General features: G+C 37.8%; 1 protein-coding gene across 8 annotated transcripts in view; it reads left to right on the top strand.

The window, feature by feature from the left end:
• The first annotated feature begins 18,396 nt into the window (after positions 1–18,396).
• CCDC88A (coiled-coil domain containing 88A) overlaps positions 18,397–23,256 on the top strand; it is a 125,450-nt gene continuing 120,590 nt past the window's right edge. For all 8 annotated transcript variants that reach the window (XM_059406057.1, XM_059406058.1, XM_059406059.1 and 5 more), the window contains exons 1-2: positions 18,397–18,480; positions 18,577–18,677. In XM_059406057.1, coding sequence (XP_059262040.1) covers positions 18,418–18,480; positions 18,577–18,677 — 164 coding nt within the window. In that variant the 5' untranslated portion in view covers positions 18,397–18,417. The remainder of the gene's footprint in view (positions 18,481–18,576; positions 18,678–23,256) is intronic.

Below are 23,256 nucleotides of genomic sequence, written 5' to 3' on the forward strand. Positions count from 1 at the left end.
AGTATTCACAATATATTTACTTATTGGCTTTATCCCATAATAGACATAAAGTAGTTTCAGAATTTCTAACTCATTCCCTTATGAAGAACAAAATTTTTAACTATAGTACAATATTCATGTGTAGCTCTATTTTCTTTTTAGCCCTAGTGCAGGGGTGTGCAAACTTTTTCTCTAAAGGGCCATATAGGAAGTATTTTCAGTTTTGGGTATCCTACCATCTCTGTTGCAGCTACTTCACCCTACCATTGTACTGGAAAAGCAGCTATATGCAACATATAAATGAATAAGCGTAGATGAGTCTAATAAAATTTAATTTGCAAAAGTAGCCAGTGGACTGGATGTAGTCTGTAGGCCTTAATTTGTCAGACACCTCCTTAGAATATGTAGTCAAAATTTTGATGTTCAAAGTTACCTGGATGAGTTTTTGTCTGTCCTTCAGTGCGATTAGGTTATTCTTTTGTAATATAGTTGGGCTCATTTGTTACTATCTGTATTCCATTTTGGTGCCTCTTACATCCTGGTTGAATTAGATAACTTATTTTTTGCAAATGTGAAACAGTAACATGGTTCTAAAACTCAGCACTATCCAAGGAAGTTTGCCTACAAAATTCTTAGTACCCTCTCAGTCCTTTTACCCTGTTCCTACTCCTCTTTCTTCTTTTCCACTTTGCTCTCATCCACTCCCTGTAGACAACCAACCTCACTGGTTTCTGGTTCACTCTTCCTCCCCTCTCCCTTCCCTTCACTTCCATCCCCCTCCTTTCTTTTCCTTTTTTGTCCCTCCTCCTCCTCTTCCTCTTTCTCCTTCTTCCACAAATAAGCAGTAGAGATGTATTTTCTTTTCCTGTTTTTCTTACATGAAGGTAAATACCCTTCTGTATTTTGCTTTTTGCACTAAAAAAATTTTTTTAAGATTTTATTTATTTATTTGACAGACAGAGATCACAAGTAGGTAGAGAGGCAGGCAGAAAGGGGAGGAAGCAGGCTCCCCGCTGAGCAGAGGGCCCCATGGAGGCTCCATCCCAGGACCTTGGGATCATGACCTGAGCCGAGGGCAGAGGCTTTAATCCCCTGAACCACCCAGGTGCCCCTGCGCTTAAAATTTTTATCCTGAAATCAATCCGTACCAGTTCATAGAGATCTTCCTCATTCTCTTTTATAGCTGTGTAATGTGCTTTTGGGCTGCTATACAATAGTTTATTCAATTATTCTAAGAGGAGTTACTCTTAACTTATATACAGTTTTTAAAATTCAAGGGTAACCTGTAACCAGGTCAAGAAATAAAACATTATTAGTACCTCAAAAGCCTGCCTTGTGCTTCCTTCCTGTTACTGCCCCACTATCTATGGTAACTAACCACTATCTACTTCTAAGACTAAAGATTACTTTTACCTACTTTTGTTCTTAATATCAATGGAATTTTACAATATGCACTCATTTGTGTCTCACTTCTTTCATTCAACATTAGATTGTGAGAATTATCTATATTATTCTCATCATTCTCGTTGCTGTATAGAGCGCTATTTCCCTGTTGTTGTTGTTGTTGTTTTAAAATTTATTTATTTTAGAAAGAGAGAGTGGGGGTGGGTGGGAAGAGGCACAGAATCTTCAAGCAGATTCCCTACTGTGTACAGAGCCCAACAGCAGGCTCAATCTCAAGACCCATGAGATCATAACTGAGCCGAAATCATAGTCAGACGCTGACTGAGCTACCCAGGTGCCCCTAATTTATCCATTTAACTGTTGACGGGTATTTGGGTAGTTCCCAGTTAGAAGCTATTACAAATAGTGCTGTCATGAACATTCCAGCACATGCCTTTGGGACGCATAGTCACACATATCTGATGGATATGTACTTAGGAATGGAATTACTGTATTACAGAATATGCACATTTGGCTTTAGTCTATGAAGCTAAAAGTTTTCTGAAATATCAGTTTACACTCCCACCAGCAATATGAGAGCTCTGTTTGCTCCACATCCTGACCAATCCTTGGTAAGTTCATTTGAGCTTTTCAGGTGGGTGTGGGTAGTAGTATACCACAGTGATTTCAGTGCACACTTCCCTGATGATTAACAAAGTGGGGTACCTTTGCATATGTTTATCGACTATCTGGATATGCTCTTTTATGTACTATCTGATCAAGTCTTTTGCCCTTTTCCTTTTTTTTTTTTTTTTTAAGGACTTCTAAAAAATATTCGAGGTACAAGTTGTGTCTTGACACCTTGGGCTGGGTTCCCCAGAAGAAAATCCTGAGATGAGGATTCTAGTGCAGATGATTTAATTAAGAAAGTCCTCCCTGGAGCAAAGATTACGGGAATATGAGAAGCAGGATAAGGAAGGGGAAAAAGCCACGCAAAGGTATGACTTCACGCAAAGTCCCACTGAGGGTAGTTTCAGCCTGTTCCATAGGGGAGCTCTGGGATGTTAGTTACACCTTAGACTTTTTCCCAGATTGAGACAAGAGAGCTGGGCTTTCATACCCCTGATATGTAATTCTGGTACATGCTACAACATGAATAAATCTTGAAGGCATTATGTTAAGTGAAATATACAAAAGGACATATACTGTATGATTCTATTTATATGAGGTACATAGATTACTCAACAACACAGAGACAGAAATTAGAATGGTTACCGGTAGCTGGGGATCAGGGGAAGAGAATGGAGAGTTATTATATAATGGGTACAAAGTTTCAGTTTGGAATGATGAAAAAATTCTAGATATGAGTAGCAGTGATGTTTGCACAACAATGTGAATGTGCTTAATGCCCCTGATCTATACAGTTTAAAATGGTTAACTTTTATGTTATTCACATTTTACCACAATAACAATTTTTTTAAAAAATTAGAAGGATCATAGACCATGATCAAGTGGGATTTCTCACTGGGATGTAAGGATGGTTTAACATACGCAAACCAATAAATGTTGGTCACCACACTAAAAGAATGAAAGAGCTAAAAAAATATAATCTTGGGGCACCAAGGTTTGTCATTCAGTGGAGCATGCAACTTTTGATCTTGGGATTGTGGGTTCAAGCCCCATGTTGGGTGTAGAGATTACCTAAAAAAATAAAATCTTTAAAAAACTGTGTAGCAAATGCATTTCCTAAAATCCAATATCTTTTCATGGAAAAAAAAAACTCTCAACAAATATAGAAAGAACACACCTGAACATAATAAAAGCTATATATGAAGCCAGAGCTAAATTTATACTCAATGGTGAAAGATTAAAAGCTCTAAGATCAGGAGCAAGATAAGGCTGCCCCCATCACTTTTATTCATCACAGTACTGAAAGTCCTAGCCAGAGCAATTAGATAAGAAAAAGATATAAAAGGCATTCAAAACAGAAAGGAAGAGGTGAAACTGTCTCTATTTGGAGATGACATAATCTTTTATATAGGAAATCCTAAATAATCCATCAAAACCATCTTAGAACTAATAAGCAAATTCAGTGAAGTTGCATTATACTAAATCAACATACAAAAATTGTTACATTTTTACAAACTAACAAAGATGATCTGAAACAGAAGTTAAGAAAACAATACCATTTATAATGCCATCAAAGACAATAAAATATTTAGGAGTAAATTTAACCAAGAGGTGAAAGATCAGGGGAAACATCCAAACTATAAGATATTAATGAAAGAAATTGAAGAAAACAAAGTAATGGAAAGACATCTGATGTTCATGGATTAGAAGAATTACTGTTGGGGCACCTGGCTCACTCAGTTGGTAGAACATGGGACCCTTTATCTCAGGGTTGTGGATTTGAGCCCCACGTTGAGTGTGGAGATGATTTAAAAATAACATCTTAAAAAAAAAAAAAAAAGAACTACTCTTGTTAGAATGTCTATACCACCCAAAGTGATCTACAAATTCATTGTAATCCCTATAATAATTCCACTGGCATTTTTCACAGAAATAGAAAAAATAATCTTAAAATTCATATCAAACCACGGAAGACTCCAAATAGCCAAAACAACCTTAAGAAAAAAGAACAAAGCTGGAGACATTGCAGTATCTAATTTCAAAGTTTATCACGAAGCTACAGTAATCAAAACAGCATGGTAACTGGCATAAGAACAGACACATAGACCAAGGGAACACAGGGCAGAGCCCAGAAATAAATACACACATATGTGCTCAACTATTATTTAACAAAGGAACCGGGGTGCCTGGGTGGCTCAGTGGGTTAAAGCCTCTGCCTTCAGCTCAGGTCATGATCCCAGGGTCCTGGGATCAAGCCCGGCATCAGGCTCTCTGCTCCGTAGGGAGTCTGCTTCCTCCTCTCTCTCTGTGTGCCTCTCTGCCTACTTGTGATCTCTATCTGTCAAATAAATAAATAAAAATCTTAAACAAACAAACAAACAAACAAAAAACACAAAGGAACCAAGAAAGCTCAATGGGGAATGATAGCTTCTTCAACAAATGACTTTAGGAAAACTGGATATTCACATGACAGAAGTGAAATTGGACCTCTCTCTTATACCACTCACAAAAATTAACTTGAAGTAGCTTAAAGACTTAAATGTAACACCTGAAACTATAAAACTAGAGAAAGAAAACATAAGGGAAATGTTCCTTGACTTTAGCAATGACTTTTAGGATATGACACCAAAAGTGCAGCAACAAAAGCAAAAATAAAGTGGAACTTACACAGACTAAAAAGTTTCTGAATAGCAAAAGAAACTCTCAGCAAAATGCAAAGACAACCTACAGAATAGGGAAAAATATTTGTAAACTATATATCTGAAAAGGAGTTAATATCTAAAATATAAAAGAAACTCATACAACTTAGTAGCAAAAAAAAAATCTGATTAAAATATTGGCAGAGGACCAAACAGAAATTTTTCCAAACAAGACATACAAATGTCCAATAGGTAAATGAACAGGTGTTCAACATCACTAATCACCAGGGATATACAAGTCACTACCACATTGATGTATCACCTCGCACCTGTTAGGCTATTATCAAAAAGACAGGAGGTAACAGATGTTGGTAGGGCAGTGGAGGAACTGGAACACTTATGTACTAATGGTATAAATGTAAACTGGTACAGGCAGTATAGAAAACAGTGTGGAGTTTCCTCAAAAAATTGAAAATAAGGGGCGCCTGGGTGGCACAGTCAGTTGGGCCACAGGCTCTTGACTTTGGATCAGGTCATGATCCCAGGGTCCTGGAATCAAGGCTCTCTGCTCAGCAGGGAGCCTGCTTCCCTCTCTTTCTGTCTGAGCCTGCCTCTCTGCCTACTTGTGATCTCTGTCAAATAAATAAATAAAATCTTTTAAAAAATAGGTCAGGCAAAGACAAACACTATATGTACTTACTTATATAAGAAATCTAAAAATCTCTTGGGAATAGAGAATAGAAGGGTGGTTGCCAATGACTGGGGAGTGGGGGAAATGGAGCGATGTTGGTCAAAGAGTACCAGTTTGCAGCTATAAGATGCATAAACTCTGGAGATCTAATATACAGAACAATGACTATAATTAACAACACTTTATTATATGCTTGTAAGATTTAAGAAGGTAAACTTTAAAAAAGATTTTATTTATTTGAAAGAGATAGAATAAGAGGTTAGAGGGTCAGAGGGAGAAGCAGACTCCCTGCTCAGCAGGGAGCCGCATATGGGACTCCAGGGCAGAAGGCAGTTGCCTAACCAACTGAGCCACCAGGTACCCAAGAAAGCAGATCTCAAATGTTATCGCCACACAGAAAAGAATGGTAATTATGTGGGGGATGGAGGTGTATCAATCGTACTGTGGTACGTGTATCAAATCATTACATCTTTGTACACTTTACATTTTGCAAGAAATACGCGTATCAAATCATTACATCTTTGTACACCTTACATTTACATATGTTATATGTCAATGATATCTGAAGAAAGCTGGAAAAATTTTAATTGGTTTCAATCTTATCTAAATTACATTCTAAAAGCTTTTTTATTAACATGTAAATATAGCCCTGGTATCTTATTAAGTGGGAAAAAATATATATTATCTCTGGTATGATCTCGTGTGTGTGCTTGTGCATATGTGTGTCTGTGTGACAATTTGGAAGCATCTATGTAGCTGAGATTGTGAGGATTTTCCCCCCAATATTTTTCCTTTCTTTCTCCTATCTTATTATCTGTAGTGTCTGATTTTCCTGCAGTGAAGACATATTCTCACAAGTTAACTTATATAAATATGTTATAGTTTTTGTTAATGTTAAGACATATAACAAGATGACGGGACACCTGGGTGGCTCAGTTGGTTAAGCAGCTGCCTTCGGCTCAGGTCATGATCCCAGCATCCTGGGATCAAGTCCCGCATCGGGCTCCTTGCTCAGCAGGGAGCATGCTTCTCCCTCTGCCTCTGCCTGCCACTCTGTCTGCCTGTGCTCGCTCTTGCTCTCTCTCTCTCTCTCTCTGACAAATAAATAAACAAAATCTTAAAAAAAAAAAAGACATATGACAAGATGTTAAGACATGTAACAAGATTGAATATGTTAAGACATATAACAATAATTTAATTTTATTTTTATTCTTACATTATGAATTTCCTGAGATTTTTTTTTTTAATCTTCTACTCAGCACAGTTACTGGCACATAGTTGCAATAGAAACTGAAGTACTGTCAGCTAATAAAATATGAAATAATGCCCTCGACTGTAACTTCCTTTCCTTTCTGCCAACAGAGGGCAACATGAACAAGTTGGTGGATTGGCGGTCGAGTTCATGATCTCCTGTCTGTCACCAAAGTTCAAGAAAGTCAATATTAAATTTGCAACAAACAAAAGCAACATAAATTGAATCTACAGAACTTTAGTAGGAAGAACTCCTGTCTGGCTTCTCTATCTGCAGTCTCACCTCTTTCCAACACCCCCACTACGGTGCTGCTAGAATTTTCCTGCTAAAGGAGAAGTCTGATAATATTTCCTTGTTTGTTTGTTTGTTTCTTTTTTTTTTTTTTTTCTTAAGCAGCAGTTGAACCCTTTTACCTATAGGATAAAGGCCAATTCTTTAGTGTGATATTTTGCTTTCTTACAATGACTTCAACTGCCATTTCCCACAATTCTTCACCCCTGGGGAAGTATGTTTTATAGCCACATGAAGCTATTCATGACTCCCCAAACACACTGTGCTCCTCTGTAGTTAAATGCATTGCTTCTGTCGTTCTCCCACCTAAAATTCCCTGATCTTCCTCTCCCCATTAAACGTCTACTTTTCATTCAAGGCCTGGCTGGAAACCATCTGTCCGTGAAGCCCTTCTTGACTTTCCATTAAAACTGAACCCTGGGGGCACCTGGGTGGCTCAGTGGGTGGGTTAAAGCCTCTGCCTTCAGCTCAGGTCATGATCCCAAGGTTCTGGGATAGAACTCCACATCAGGCTCTCTGCTCAGCAGGGAGCCTGCTTCCTCCTCTCTCTCTCTGCCTGCCTCTCTGCCTACTTGTGATCTCTGTCTGTCAAATAAATAAATATAATCTTAAAAAAAAAAATACGAACCCTGTTTCTCCTTCGAATGGCACATACCACGCATAGCACTGTTCTAGAGTAGCTGACTATAAAGTCTCAGAAGGTTCATGTGTTATAAGGAAACATCTTATTCATCTTTGTATCCCTAGTGCCTGAGGCGTAATAAATACTCAAAATGCATATTCACTGAATGGACAAAAGAAAAGGAACTAAGCAGGAAGTTCTCATATCAGACAAATCACACTGGATAAAATTTTAGCCTGGCATTGCAGCATGTGGCTGGTGCTTCTCACATGTTCAGGAAGCATCAGGCCTTACTCAAGGGTTATTTTTTTATTTTTTATTTTTTATTTTTTAAGATTTATTTATTTGTCAGAGAGAGGGAGAGAGAGAGAGAGCACAATCACAGGCAGACAAAATGGCAAGCAGAGGCAGAGGGAGAAGCAGGCTCCCTTGCCGAGCAAAGAGCCCGACGTGGGACTCGATCCCAGGACGCTGGGATCAAGACCTGAGCCGAAGGCAGCTGCTTACCCAACTGAGCCACCCAGGCGTCCCTCAAGGGGTATTTTTGAAATATACAGGAACTTTTTGGTGAATTTTAATTTCTTCACCTTTTCTTAGTGCCCAGATTTTTTCTTCTTTTATAGTAGTTGACAGGAGGGAGTCCTTTTGTACAAAAGTACAGGAGTGTTATGTACAGTATGGAGAAATCCTGGTAGCACCAAGTCACTTGATTTCTAGGCCAGGTGGAATTCGACTTTCCAGCTTCTCTGGAGACAAGGATGATGTACAGTCTGTGTGTACTCGGCACACTCAGTAACTGATTCCAGTCTCATTTACACCTTTATGCTGAGATCAGCATTCGAGAGTGCAGTGAGGGGAGAGGAAGCATTCCTTTCATGATTCCACCTCAGACTTGAGCACCACACTATGTTTAAAAACACATGATATATATACCGGTAAGTAGACACAGATGATGTTTTGTAGAGGTAATCATTACTATACCATCTGTCAGGTTCTGCAGTTGGTTAAAGAAAAGGAAAGAAAAGAAATTAGTTTGGCAGGATTTGCTCTACACAAAATCTTGTTGCTTTTTGCCAATTCCATGTAATTCGATATGCCCTTGCAAAGCCAGTAAAAGAAAAGTGCTTTCACATTGTGCTACAGGAAAAATATGGCCATTGTTCTTATGACCCTTGTTTAAAACAATTCAAGTGTGAGTTAGAAAGGACCACAGTAAAAAAAAAGAGAGAGAGAGAGAGAGAAAATAAAGGAGACAGAGATAGCTGGGTAAATGACTCAGAATTACCAAAACTCGAAAATCGTTTGTAGCTATAATATAATGGATACACTATTGCCATACCTTAAACTAAAAAGAAGAGAGGTGAGATCTAAAGCCTTCTGGGATCAAAATATGCCCATTGCAGGACTTGGAAACCTGTTGTTAGACTTATGCTAGTAAATTTCCACAGAACGTATGCATGCAATTATGAAAGGTGACATTTACACGCAAACAATCTCTTCCTAATTTAGACTCAAAGTTTTCACATGATTCATGTCTTGTGAGATATAGAAGAAGGAGCTGATATTACCTACTAACATTATTGCATCCAGTACCATGACTGTCTACTGTATTGATTTCACAGTGATTTTGGAAGAGGCTAATTGAACTTTATCAAATATAAGTAAAGAACCTAATTCTGATTTGTTGTCTATTTTACTTTTATGAAACAAAATGATGACTAAGGATTTCAAATAGGAATACATTCTAAACAAAGGTTGATGAATGGGTTTTAGTGAAGGTTGGTTTGTATATAGCGCTTCCAATTTTTGCTGTGAGTGGCGGACGGAGAGAAGAGAATCACAAGTACCCCATAGTCATGTTAATCTAATTTTGTTATTTTCTTTTAAAATAATATTTTTTAATAAATTAAATTTCCTGCTACATACAAATCAAGTAATTTAAATGAAAGTTGGGAAAAATTGGTTATTTTCACAAATTTATTCATTTGACTACTATAGAGCACATACTATGGACAAGACACTGCAGGGCAGTATTACTATAGTAATAGATCTGTCAGTAAAAAAAAAAAAAAAGAAAAAAAAGATTTGGTTTATACCTTGCAATAACAGGTCATGTATGTGGGAGTAAAAGCCCCAAATTTTATGGCATTTTATTTTTAACATGCTTATCAGCTCCCTCTGTTTCATCACAGCATTCCACCAAATAGTTAAGCTTCTGTTAATCTGAAAAGAATTGCCCTCTTGTATGGCTATCAGAGAATCTATATAAATGGTTCTAGGTGTTAGCCACACTTTTCACATGCGGCTCTATGCTAGATAGCTCCATTTTGGGGCCTTGAGTTCCAGTATCTCTGTCTTTCTCTGTGCCAGGAGGTTTACTTCTGTGGACTGCATCATCTGGGTTCTCTTGCTCTCTGCTTCTCATGGCATTCAGCAGTGGGGAGCGCTGGCTGGTAATATATGTGAGAGGAATAGAGAGATTGGAATATTCTTTCCCAATTTTTTCTTCTGCCCCAGGATGATGGCCGTGACCCCGTTCTCTATGGACCTAGCTCCCATCCAGTGGCTCCTCTAACAAAACTATGGTCTTCCAGAACTCTGGGGACGGTTTCCTCCCCTTGCCCCTCCTGGCAGAGGACTGAAGGGAATCCCCACTATTGCTATTCCCTGCAGGCTTTACCACCCTCTCCGTTGATTCACTTAACTCCCCTCATCTAAATTGTCCCTTCACAACATTCTGTTTAGTTAAGCACTTCCAGAATGCCCCCTGTTTCCTGCTGGGACTCAAGAGAATCCCCCCAAAATAACTTTATATCTGGGGAAAGGTTTTCCGTGGTAACACAAAAGATTGAAAGCAATTTGAACTATATCTGATACACCAGAATGGTGGAATTCCGTTTCCAAGCAACTTGAAGACCAACTCTTCTGCACTCCCAGAACATAATTATACAATACAGTTGGATGGTTAATTTAATTATTTATAAAGTTAATTAACTGACTGGAAAAGAATTCAGTCCTGATTTTTGTTTTGCTTTGCATCTAGTGTAAATATAATAAATACTTGTTGAGAGGTAGGCAAGCAATGGCTCAGGGGCCAAAGCTGACCCACTATCTCTTTTTGCAAATAAAGCTTTTCCACAACACAGCAACACCTATTTCTTTATGCATATCCTGTGGCCGCATTATGCCAGCATGGCAAACGTGATCAGTTGCAACAGAGACCCTCTGGGGGCAGTTGCATCAGAGAACCGAAACCTAAAATATTTACTACCTGACCTTTTACAGAAAAAGTTTGCCCCTCTCTGAACTAATTGATTGAATGATGCATTTGCCATTTTATTTCATTTGGCCTCACTTAGTTATGATCTTCTCTGTGTCTTGTGTGTTCAATATGCTATCTTGCACATATGGTAGGTCAGTAAATATTGATTAATAAATAAGGTGAGAATGAACTGACAAATATAGAGCTCTTAACCTTAGTTTTATTCTAAACTCAGAGAATACATTTTTATTCTTTTGTAAGATGTAGGAGCCAAGTTTAGACATGGTTGTGGGAATTTGAGGTTTGATGTTTTAAAAATTGGTAAACTGGAAGTTCTACACACCTAACATATAATGAATCCTGTTATTGAAAATCCATTTGGGGAGCACCTGGCTGGCCCAGTTGGTAGAACATGTGAATTTTAATCTCAAGGTCATGAGTTCAAGTCTCATATTGGGCATAGAGTTTTCCTAAAAATAAAATAAAATTTAAATAAAAAATTATGTCCATTTAAGGTGTGCCTGGGTGGCTCAGTGGGTAAAGCCTCTGCCTTCGGCTCAGGTCATGGTCTTAAGGTCCAGGAATTGAGCCCCACACTGGGCTCTCCTCAGCAGGGAGCCTGCTTCCTCTCTCTCTGCCTGCTTCTCTGCCTACTTATAATCTGTCAAACAAATAAATAAAATATTTTTTAAAAATTATGTCCATTTAAAAAAGTAAATATAAAAATGCATTTGGATTCCATTTATTGATTAGATTAAGTTGAGAGGCATATTCAAATTTTGATCACTGTTATATATTTCTAATGGTGTTGTGAGTGTGGTACAGTTTTAGAAAATAATGTGAAATAAATGCATCAATATATTCATCTGTGCGTGGTACAATTATGGTTTGATATATTTTTATGTTGTTGATCTTTCTAGATATGGCAATGAAATGTATTATTTTCATAATGAGAAAGTAAGGTAATTTTAAAAATATTAGATGTTTAGCTCCATGTAACTCAATATTTTATATTGCTGTTTTAGTTTAAGAACCTAAAGATGTCTATCTATCTATTTATTTATTTTTAAAATATTTTATTTATTTATTTGACAGACAGAGATCACAGGTAGGACAGAGAGGCAGGTAGAGAGAGAGGAGGAAGCAGGCTCCCCGCTGAGCAGAGAGCCCAATGTGGGGCTCGATCCCAGGACCCTGGGATCATGACCTGAGCCGAAGGCAGAGGCTTTAACCCACTGAGCCATTCAGGTGCCCCTAAAGATATTTAAATTACAAATTTCACAAAATAAAATTGAATCTGAGAACTCTTCTCAAGCTAATATCTGGAAACATTCAACTGACACATATTAATTATAAATTAGGAAATAAAAACCTTTACATTAAACCATTTTTTAGGTCTCATGTGAATTTTAACTTTCAATAGAAGAGCAGCAAATACAAATCTCATATATCAGTAAATGCATTTTTATATATCTTCTTACTGTCATTCAATAGAATGGAATAAAACATCTTCGTATTTCCTTATTTGTAATGGTTACCATTTTTATTTTGTATTTTTTGGTATGAAAATAGATCTACATTTTTTCTAGGATTAGAATAATTTGTTTTAGCCCACATATATTTTCAATAGCTTAAAAGCACCAGTGCTTTATGTAGAAACCTACTTGATGGCTTCTGTCTATGTTATTAATGATTTATCATTTATTCTGGCATAGGCTAGGTTCTGTTTTAACCAGGTATTGCTGATACTTGTCTCTAGAATGTAAAGGGGTGGAAAGTAGAGGTTGGGTGTAGGCTTGCAGTCAGAATAAGAGTGTTTTTTTTCACCTTTAAAGGTCCATTTTATAATATTTTTCCTTTTCTATATTTGTTATTTTTCTCCTCTATCGGGTTTCTATTTGCTTAGTAGCTTTCCATCAGTAACATTGGAAGTGAGAATGAGTCACCTCCTATTGCATGGGATTAGGGAATTAAAGGAGGAACCATGCAAACACAAGGAACTGATCACATGATAAGACAGTCATACTCTGGAAATACCTGGTAAGTGACCATTAACTTAGAAGATTATTTCATGTCCTATCACAGCAAACTAGTTAAAGAAATAGGATAGCACCACCTCACCAAAGACCAAGAAACTGAAAGAAAGAAAGAAAGAAGAAACATTATACCAAGAGACACTTTTAGGCATACCACAAATTCATGGACTTTACTCATAAGAGAGCCCACAGGTTCTCACTCAAAAATTATTAATGCTTTTAGACAGTTTTAAAAATCGGTGAATTCCCTGCATATAGAAAACGAGAAGCAGCAAATTAAAATGGGGACTATCGATAGAGATACTGTCAACAACAAAAACCAGGAGCTATTCAATGTAAAATTAAAAACTCAAAACACCGTTGTTTTGGGCCTGTGGATGTAGGTCAAACATTCATGGACTTCTTAAGGGCCTGTGAATGCATAATTATGTTAAAAGCACACCACAGTCATTTAGGTTGATTGTGAGGATATATTTCTTTAATAAAAGATCAATTTCTGTTCAGAATATGCTGTCCAATAAGGCTTAGACAATGACACCTTTCTAGAAGATCTGCATCAAAATGATAAAAACTAAAACACAGTTTGGGTCCCAAAAAGGATAAATACCATCATATGCTGCTGAGAAATAAAAGAATACATGATGCTTATGTATTCTCCTGAGCTTTTCTCGGAAAAAAATTATATAGACTTGGGAAAAACCTATCCTGAAAGCCATTTATTTTATGATCTCAATGTCTTTTTAGTTCTTCAAATTCACTGGCAAGCAGTAATCGCCTGCTTATGCCTCCTCTAGGTCATTAAGTTAATTAGAATAGTCTTTCTCGGAAGTTGCTCTGCTGTGAGCTCTTGCCAATTGTTAGGAATTTAAACCGGTCACCATGGTTGAAAGAACACTCTTTGACATATTGACTGAAAGTGCCCATAATAGCAAGGCGCTGTCCTAAATGCCAGGGGCACAAGGATGAATTTAAAAATGTCAGTCTCCAAGAGTTCCCCATTTACTCAGAAGAGCATGTCAGCAAATACATGTCCTTCAGAGCAAGTTACAGCAATAAAGGGAGGTTAGATACCATGCAAGGCACAAAAGAGGAAGTGGTCAGCTCAACCCAATGAAGAGGAATGCTTCACGGAGAGGGGCACTTGCATCCTGAAGGATAAATGGGAGTTGACCCCGTAAGGAAGCAGAAAAGAACATTTCAGATAGGTGTGGTAGCATGGAATTTAATGGTGAACTAGTACTGGTTCACTTGATCGCCATACAACAGTAGGACATTTGAGAAGAACCACTAAAATGGGCTGAAAGGAGGACCCCTCTCTTGGTCTGGTCATCTCTTTCCGAGTTTCCTTCCCTCTGTGCAGTTTTCATGTGGGACAGAGCAAGTCTACCATCTACCAAGAAAAAAAAAAAACAAACCCCAGTATACCCACTTTACAGTTAAGGAAACTGATGCTCAGCTAATGCTCAAAGAAGTTAAACCATACTCAATTCTCTCCCTGTCATTAGATGACATTTCTCTTAAAATTATGTTAGATAATTAAGACATTTGCCTTCTATGATCTTAGGTGAGTTTAAAATCTTATTCATTGGCTCAAGAGGACTTAGAGACCCTGTAGAAAAGTATATGAGAGATTGGATTTCTTGATGGCATTTCTTCCTAAATATTCATGAAGTAACGGTGCCAATAAAAAATAAACACAAACAGTTTTTTTGAGAATTCACAATTCAGTCATGTAAGGTATCCAGTTAAATGATTTTTAGTATATTCACAGAACTGTGCATCTATCACAACTTCAGAATATTTTCATTTTCTCAAAAAGAAACCATGCCTCCCTAAGCCACTAACCTCATTTTCTCCCAACTGCCCCAGATCTAGGCAACCACTAATCAACTTTCTGTCTGTACAGATTGGTCTCCTCTGGACAGTTCATATTAATGGAATCATACAGTATGTGGTACCTTGTGACCGGTTTCTTTAAAGTTAGCATAATGTTTTCAGGATTCATCCGTGTTGTAGCATGTATCACACTTCACTCTTTTTTATTGTCCAAATATTATATTGTATCAGTACAATACATTTCTTTTATTCATTTATCAGTTGATGGACATAGGGGTTGTTTCCATTTTTTGGCTATAATAAACAATGGTGCTATTTGGCTGTTATATTTGTGTTATTTTTATTATACTAGCTTATGGATGTGATTAGCTCTGTAAATATGTGTCACCTAATGTGTGCTTGGGGGTGGGTCTATCACTTACTATAGTAGATCAAAATGGAGGTAAACATGGGTGCTTTGGGTATACAGGTAGTATCACGTATGTGATACAGGGTACTCCTCAGTTATAATACGCAGGAGAGGATCTTTCTCTAGTGACTTCTAAATGGCATCATGGTCCAAACATTTAACTTCTGACCAGAAGAAATCAGAACAAATAACTTGGAACCTAGTCAGATAGGTATGATTTTTCCAAAGTCCTTTCCTGTTGGATTTAATATTCGGAGAACAGATGAATTCAGGGTAAATAAATGACTACCAAGTTAAAAAAAAAATACCTGGAAGAAATCTTGAGCAATCTCTTCCTAAATGAAAGGAAGATAGAGGAAACTTTTGGATTTAATCTTATAGGATGTTACAATTTGAAGACCATTAAACTGTGTATAATGTACAATCCGTTTTTTTGCTAGACAAAGAAGTTTCCTGATTGTACTCTTGAGATATTATAAAGCATTTCTAAGGCTGCTATTAAACTAGGGAATTGTGAATTGGTAGGTTTTCAAATAAGTTACTCCAGACCTCAGTCTGGTCTAAAGGTTCCTGTTTTTACAATTAACTCCTCATGTTTCTTTGTTGAGTGTGTGTGTGTGTGTGTGTGTGTGTAAAAGCTAAAGATAGACCAGGAAGCATCTGGGGCCATTTGGCTGTAGAGGGAAATACAGATTTGTGAGGGCTAGCTACTACATGTAAACTGAATACATCTATCTTAATGTGCTAACTCTTTGGTCATCACTGTCCAAAATGTCCCTAGCTTATGGTACCTAGTATTAATACTTTATGAGTTTTTCATCTATGGATGAAGCAGATGGGTCTATCTGAAGATAAAACCCAGTATATGCATGAACACTTCCATGTTGTTTGGCTGATCTTCCTAGGGATTACAAAGAAAAGTGGGCATATCAGGCATAGGCTGCTCTGATGTCAGCTCTTCTTGGGTGTCAGTTCTCTCTTGGTCTGCATTTCCGAATAAGGGACAGTGATTAAGAAAGACTCATCAAGAGTAGAGGGAAAAGATTGCTAGCCACAGGATGACCCAAAGCTATACACTGACCCAGGCAATGCAAGGTTCTACTCTCTACAAACCTTGCAAAATGCCACATGAATGCATCCTAATTTTAATTAAGATGATTTTGGAAGGGCATTTCTCTGGTCTCTACAGCAAGATCCTTTCTCCTCTAACTAAAGTAGGAGAAGGTACATTTCAAGATTTTTCATTTGGGGGGAATAGTGATGAAAACAACATTAAGAACGTTTATGGAGCACTTAAATTAGCCATCTAATTTAACCCTATTATTAGCCCTGTTTTATACACGAACAGAGAGGTTCACTAGCTTCCCTAGGCTCCCACAGCTGTAAGTATCAGAGCCAGGATCTGAAGCAGGCAGGAAGGCTCTAGAGCCCAGGCTCTCAACTACCTAATTAAGAAATTTTGCTGTTTCTTAATTTAGTGTTATAAAACGTTTTTACTGCTACTTTAAAATATATAAATGCTCAAAGTAGAGGTTTATGTAAATGTAAAAAGCACACACTGCACAACTGTAATACTCTATTTATTTTCTAAAAATAAAAATTGTTTTACATGCCCATTTTGTCCCTGGTAAAAGGTTTTTATGTTTCTTCAAAACGAGGAGTGACATTTGGTTTTGCTGGGGGAACTAAGTTCCCCCAAGTTAAAATTACTTTGATGATTCCAGTCGTGCATAGCATAGCGATTTATGACAAATATGTAATGTTTGTCACCCATCTTGGATGACTTCCAAATGTTTCCTTTCAGTAGCTCTTGATTTTGTTTGGATTTTTTTTTTTTTTTCAATGGCCAAATAATCAAACAACAATGTCTGAATAACGTTTGCTCTAGTCAGGGAATACCAACATGTTGAAAGACAGCTTGGGTTATTTAAAATCCTACTACATTCACTTGCAACTTTGAGAGCATTCATGTTTTAGTGACCTGGATTTTTTAAAGGAGAAGAGGCAAAAAGAAAAAGAAAAAAACAAAACCAAGTTTGCAGCTCAAGTCCCTCTTTTGCTATCTGCTGCATTGAGTTTGCTTACTCCGTTTTGCGGGCGAAAGCACGCTTAAGAGATCAAATCAAACTGTCCGAAAAAGGCTGTCTGCATCCCTCATGTTTAAAAGAGAAGGATTTCGTTCCCTCTCCTTCACACATCAAAGAAGGCACTCGGGGAGGAAATAAACCATAATTAGGCATGAGCGACCGAGCAGACAGACCCCTTCCTCTGCCTTCCCCATCCCCGCCCCCCACGCCCTGGCAACAGTCCTGGGCTCGAGCGAGGCACGGGTCACCGCAGCAGCTGCAGCGAGCGCGCTTCCGCGCCCGCGCCCGCCGCCAAAATCTGGGCGGCGGCGGGGCCGGCCCGCGGGGCGCGCGCGCTCGGGAGCGCGCTCATGCAGCGGTTTTCTTCTCTCACAATCCAGAGGCTGCGGCGCGGGAGGGGCGGAGAGTCGGCGGAAGGATATGGGCGCGGAAGGAGAAGCGCTCTCCCTTAGACGAAGGGCTCGTGGCTCTGGTTGGGCGGCGAAGAGCGGGGTGTGATGCGGCACTGCGGTTCTGAGGCCGTTACTCCGGCTCCTCCAGAGAGGGCGGAGGAGGAGGCTGGAGCGCGGTGGTGATTTTGTGCCAGGGCTTCCCAGAGGCGCGCTGAAAAGGCTGCAGGGCTCAGGAAACTGGGGGGTTAGGGACACACATTCAAGCCCCCACCCCCCCGGGAGGGGAAGGGGGCTGGAGGCGAGGCTTGAGGGCGACGGAGGGATGGTGTCTGCTCGCGGGGAAGGGGCGAGCCCTGCCTGTCGTTGGTGAGGGGCTGCGGGCAGGGGAGGCTCCGCGGGTCGAAGCGGCTCCATGCCCACTGGTGGGTGGAACGTGTTGAGCGGAACGCGGAGGTCGAGCCTGGCTGCCGCTCGGATCCCCTAACGTGGTAGCTAACGTGGTATTTCATTTAGCCCACGTTGGGATTAATTCATTGCGGGCAGCTCCGCTGGTCTGGCTCCTCCAGGAGCTGGGCAACCTTGACGGGCTTTTTGTCTTGCCGCTCCAGCCCCCTTTCCCTTCCTCCACCTCCAGATGCCTTTTCTCTGCCCCTCCTCGCCCGGTACAGACATTTCCAGCGCAAGCTGCCGCTCGTGGCTGCTGTCGAAGCCGCTTCTCGGGTTTTCGGCTCATTCCTCTCTGGGGTGTTTTTTGAGGAGGGAGACTTTTTCTCCCCTCCACGATGGGATTTTCTTCCTGTGCCAAAATGGACTTTCATTGATTTCTACTCACTTCTTCAACGTTTAGTGATCCATTCCCTAGGCGTATTTTTGTGGTAGTTCCCCTTTTCAAATACATTATCTGTAAAATGGAGAACGAGATTTTTACTCCCCTTCTGGAGCAGTTCATGACCAGCCCCTTGGTCACTTGGGTAAGTAGGGTGTTATTTATTGTGTATTTTGCGGCATTATTTGTGGCTGCAGAGATGGAGATGGGCGTTCGTGTCCTTATGGTCGTTCTGTTCTAGGTTAAAACGTTTGGACCTCTGGCTGCAGGAAATGGGACCAACCTGGATGAATATGTGGCTTTGGTGGATGGGGTATTCTTGAACCAGGTCATGCTCCAAATGTGAGTGGTTTTTTCCCCCCTTCTTTTCTAGGTAACTTGTTTTCTTTGAAAAGGGACATACTGAAAACTTAGAGAGTTTATGTTTGAAGCTCCTCATTTGGCCAAAACAATTCAGGTGGTTTAAGAATTAGACTTTGAAAAGGGTGATAGTCTTACGTGCCCACCAGCCCATTTGTCATAACCTAATAATTATACCTGTTAAAATTGTGAAACTTTAATTTTTATTCTGCAAACCGTATATTGTTACTTATTGTCTTCAGTGCTGAAATCGAAGCCACATTGTCCTCTGATAATTTGGTGAAAAGAGAGAGAATATGAGAATAGTTTCCTAAGGGGAAATAAAGCCTCTACTGTGAAGTTATGTGTTTTTGATGCAGAAGTGTTTCTTATTAACCTCTGTGTCTAAAAATAAGTGGCTCAAATTTTGAAACTGGTGAAGTAATAACAGATTTCAGAAGAGAGAATTTCGAATAACTCTTCTGATTGGTGAGAACTGTTGCTGTAGCAAGTAATTTAAGTGGGTACAGTAACTCAAATCCGATGAGATTATTACATGAATTAATATGAATATTTGGGAGATAATTTTAAGGTATTTTTAGGGCATTTGTGAAATGCTAGTAACTGACATCTCGATGACAACTAAATAATGATTTAGTAGGAAAATCTTTGTCTTTTATGTTTGCGATACTGGGTTTGTATTAAGTGGAAAAGTGTTTTTAGGGTGGGAATTGATATCAAAATCATTGGTAGCTATATCAGTGAAATATTTTTATCATTATAGGTAATGTAGCATACATGCATTCTAAGTACATCAGGGTAGGCTTTCTAAGTACAAACTCTGAATGTTGTAGTTGTGCTCAAAATAATGTGTATTTAGCCTTCTGTCTTTTGAATAGAATCTGATTACGACAGTAGTTTGGAAATTTGAATTTTAAGGCAGTCTTACTTTTTTATATATGTGGGAATTTAGTGCATTATTAATAAGTAATTGTTACTAAGGAATAAGTCTGTGAATAGATGCATAACATAAAGTATCATTTCTGTATTTTGTAGGAAATTGTTTCTTATTAGATTTTTTATTTAAAAGAGGTCGAAGTCAAATTCATAAATGTTCCAATGACAACTTTTCAGTCTGTGTGCTCAGAGGTATTTGCAGTCTGTGTGCTGATTTTCATGTATGTGTTGATCCCATAGGGAAGTATTACACTACTATATGCTTTCTTAAAGTGTTTTATTTGTATAGGCACCCAAAGAAATATATATATATTACTTAAAGTATATATACATTTTTTTCCTTTAAGAAAGGAAAAAGGAGTGTAGACATTAATTATCTCCAGGGATAGTAAATATATTTTTGGCAGTTCTCTCCCGGAACTATTTTTTATCTTTGCAATATCTCCCTATTCCCTAAGCAAAATGGTAGAATAATTAAATTTACTTCTATTTTAGGGAACACACATGACAGGAAGGGTAGCCATTACAGTAGATACTCAGAATTTATTCCCTTCTCTTGTTTTTAGACAGAAAAGTTTGAAATTGTATTCTGAGCTCTAAAAAAAAAAAAGGTGTTTTTACAAAATAGGAAAATATATTACTTTAATTTCCACTTTTATTTATTTTAAATAAATTTCCCACTTTATTTTATTTATTTTAAAGTGGGTTTCATGCCCAAGATGTGAGGCTTGAATTCATGACCCTGAGATTGAGAGTCTCCTGCTGTACTGGCTGAGCCAGCCAGGCACCCCTTGTTTTCCACTTTAATGTTTTTTATTTGAATGATTTTTTCCCCCCAAAAATACTTAGGTTTTTTTTGAGTCCTGGATAGTTAGTGGAGGTGCTAAAAACAGACACTTTAGCTTGTTTCCACTTTGAGTGCAGTTTTATGTTTAAAAATACATATGTATATTTTGAAAGTAATGGTGTTTCAAAATAGCGGTTGCCAGGTTTTTTTTTTTTTTTTTTTTTGGGAGGACTAGCTTCATTCCAAACCTCAACTCTGCTTCTGTTTTCAGTTCCACCTCTCAGCTTCTTTAAAAGTTTTTTCAGTGTCCTAATTCTGTTCTGAATGACCTATATAAATTAAGGGGAAAAAAAATTAAGAAAAAAGGAAGAAGTAGCCATTAGTTTTTTAAAAAAATAATTTGCTAAAATAAGATAAATTTATTTTAGTGAATTATTTTCCTAAGAGAGCAACAAAATATACGTTGTTTTTAAAGCTGTATTTTGCTAACTTTAAAATCATAAAATTAAGAGTCACTTATGGTTTGTCTCCCTCCCAATCCCATCTTGTTTAAACCTGGCGATTCACAGACCTGTACCCCTGGGGATAAAAATACATGTTTATAAAAAATTAAAAAAAAAATAAAAAAAATCATAAAATGCATCTGTTAAGTATTTTGCTCAAGTTAATATTTAATGTACTCTATTAAATTGTCAGTTGACACTGTACATAGTTAAACTAAAAGTTAGACTTAGTCTAAGTCATTTCTGACTTTGTTTTGATTTGTTTACAGAATATGTGAGTGAGAACCATTTCTAAATGAAACTATATATGTTTCTTCATGTTGTTTTGCTTGGAGTTTGTTGAGCTTCTTACATCTGTGGGTTTGTAGTTTCTAACAAATTCGGAAAAAAATTGGGCATTATTTTAAAAAATACATATCTATAAAGAATATTTAAGTGTGTGTGTGTATTTTTCGTGTCTCCATTTCCCTTTTTGGAAGTCCAGTTACTTGTAAATCAGGCTGCTAGATGTTTACTGGTGTTCTTTTCAGTTTTTTCAGTCTTCTAATTTTAGATTATCTTTCTGTGTCTCCAACTTCATTAATTTTTTAAATAATGTTTAATTTGTTCTTAATGGTGTCCAGCATATTTTTCATTTCAGACATTACAGTTTTATTCTAGAAATTGAGGGGTTTTTTTTTTCTATCTCCCATTTCTATAGCTTTCATGCTTTGTCTTTTCTGTAGCTTCTTGAGTATATGGGATATAGTTATAAATAGATTAATGTTTATTTCTACTAATTCTGTCTGTATAATTTCTAGATTGGTTTTGTTTGATTTTTCTCCTCATAAAGAATTGTATTTTCTTGCTTTTGTATGCCTGGTGATTTTTGATTGGATGTTAGACATTTGAAATTTTACCGTGTGGGGTACTGGGTATTTTTAAATTTCATTAGGTATTCTTGAGTTTTGTTCTGGAATAGTTAAGTTACTTGGAAACAGTTTGATCTTTTCAGATGCTGCTTTAAAGTTGTAGCATCTATTGTCCACTGTAACTCTATTGACGAAACCCTCTGAGTACTCTGGGTAGTGAAAACGGGCTATTCCTGGACTTGTGTGAACCCTGGGTGGTGTTCCCTCTAATCCTTTTTGGTATTTTTTTCCCACTGTTCTTGGGTAATTTCCTCATGTGTATATACTAGAAAGTACTCAACGGAAGACTTGAGGGATACCCTCTGCAGATCTCTGGATTTTCCTGTGAGCCTCTCTACTCTTAGGTACTCTACTTTGTATATGACCATCACTTTGTTCTTTCTAGATTAAGTTCCATCTCACCTCAGCAAGATCATTGCTCTACCTGGGTTCCCCAGCTCTCTTCTATGGCTTAGGAACTCTTTCAAGGTAGTAAGTTGGGGCAATTGAGGATTCATTTTGTGTGTTTCCCACCTATCAAGGATCTACTGTTCTTTGTTGCCTGATATCCATTGCCTTGAAAAACAATATATTTTGTCCTTTTTTCCAGTTGTTTCAGGCTAGAAGGTAAATTTGGTTCCTGATATTCCATCTTTGCCAAAGTAGAAATCTATTTATGTACTTATAAATACATGTTTGGCTTGCCATTCTTGTATTCCTGCTTTCAGTAGTGACAGAATTCAGTTACAGAAGACTTATGGTAATATATTTTTTCATCTACAGTGTTTACTAAAAGTAAGAATATTGATTATTGATTTTGATTTTGCCATTTTGGACCTTGTTTGCATTGACTTCTTCATGCCAGTTTACCAACTTTGCCTTACAATTTTGAAATCTTTTCACTGACTTGGGATTCACTGCATTTAGAGATGAATACTGGATTTCATTGAGTAGCTCTTTGAATCAATCTCTGTAAGAGCTTGTGACATGACATCAGTCCTCTTTAATGGGAAGGGGAAGCTCTTTAGAGATTGGGATTGATGGGCCAGCTCTTCTGCATGCTGTAGGACATTTTCATACTTCAAATGAAATCTTTCTTTCTTAGTGCTAGTTATCAGACATAGGGCTTCGTGGCAGTAGAAATCATCATTTCTCTGTTTCAGATGTCATGCGGTTCTGTAGCCCTATTTGAATTTTACTTACTATGAAATTTTTAAGAAATTTATAACATTATCGTGAATTTCATAATTCTAAAGTTTAAAAAGTATGTATTACCTAAGCAGTTGAAAATATGGATATATTAGGGTTTTAAGTATTGAGAAAATTATTGATAGTATCAGAACAGTGATATGACTCAACCCCATTACATAACTAGAGAGATCTATACTGACTGTTATGATATACTTATTATGGTTTTTCTTCTTCTAGGATCTTGAGTTGGAAGA

The sequence above is a fragment of the Mustela nigripes genome, chromosome 7 (assembly GCF_022355385.1).
Source record: "Mustela nigripes isolate SB6536 chromosome 7, MUSNIG.SB6536, whole genome shotgun sequence".
Lineage (NCBI taxonomy): Eukaryota > Metazoa > Chordata > Mammalia > Carnivora > Mustelidae > Mustela > Mustela nigripes.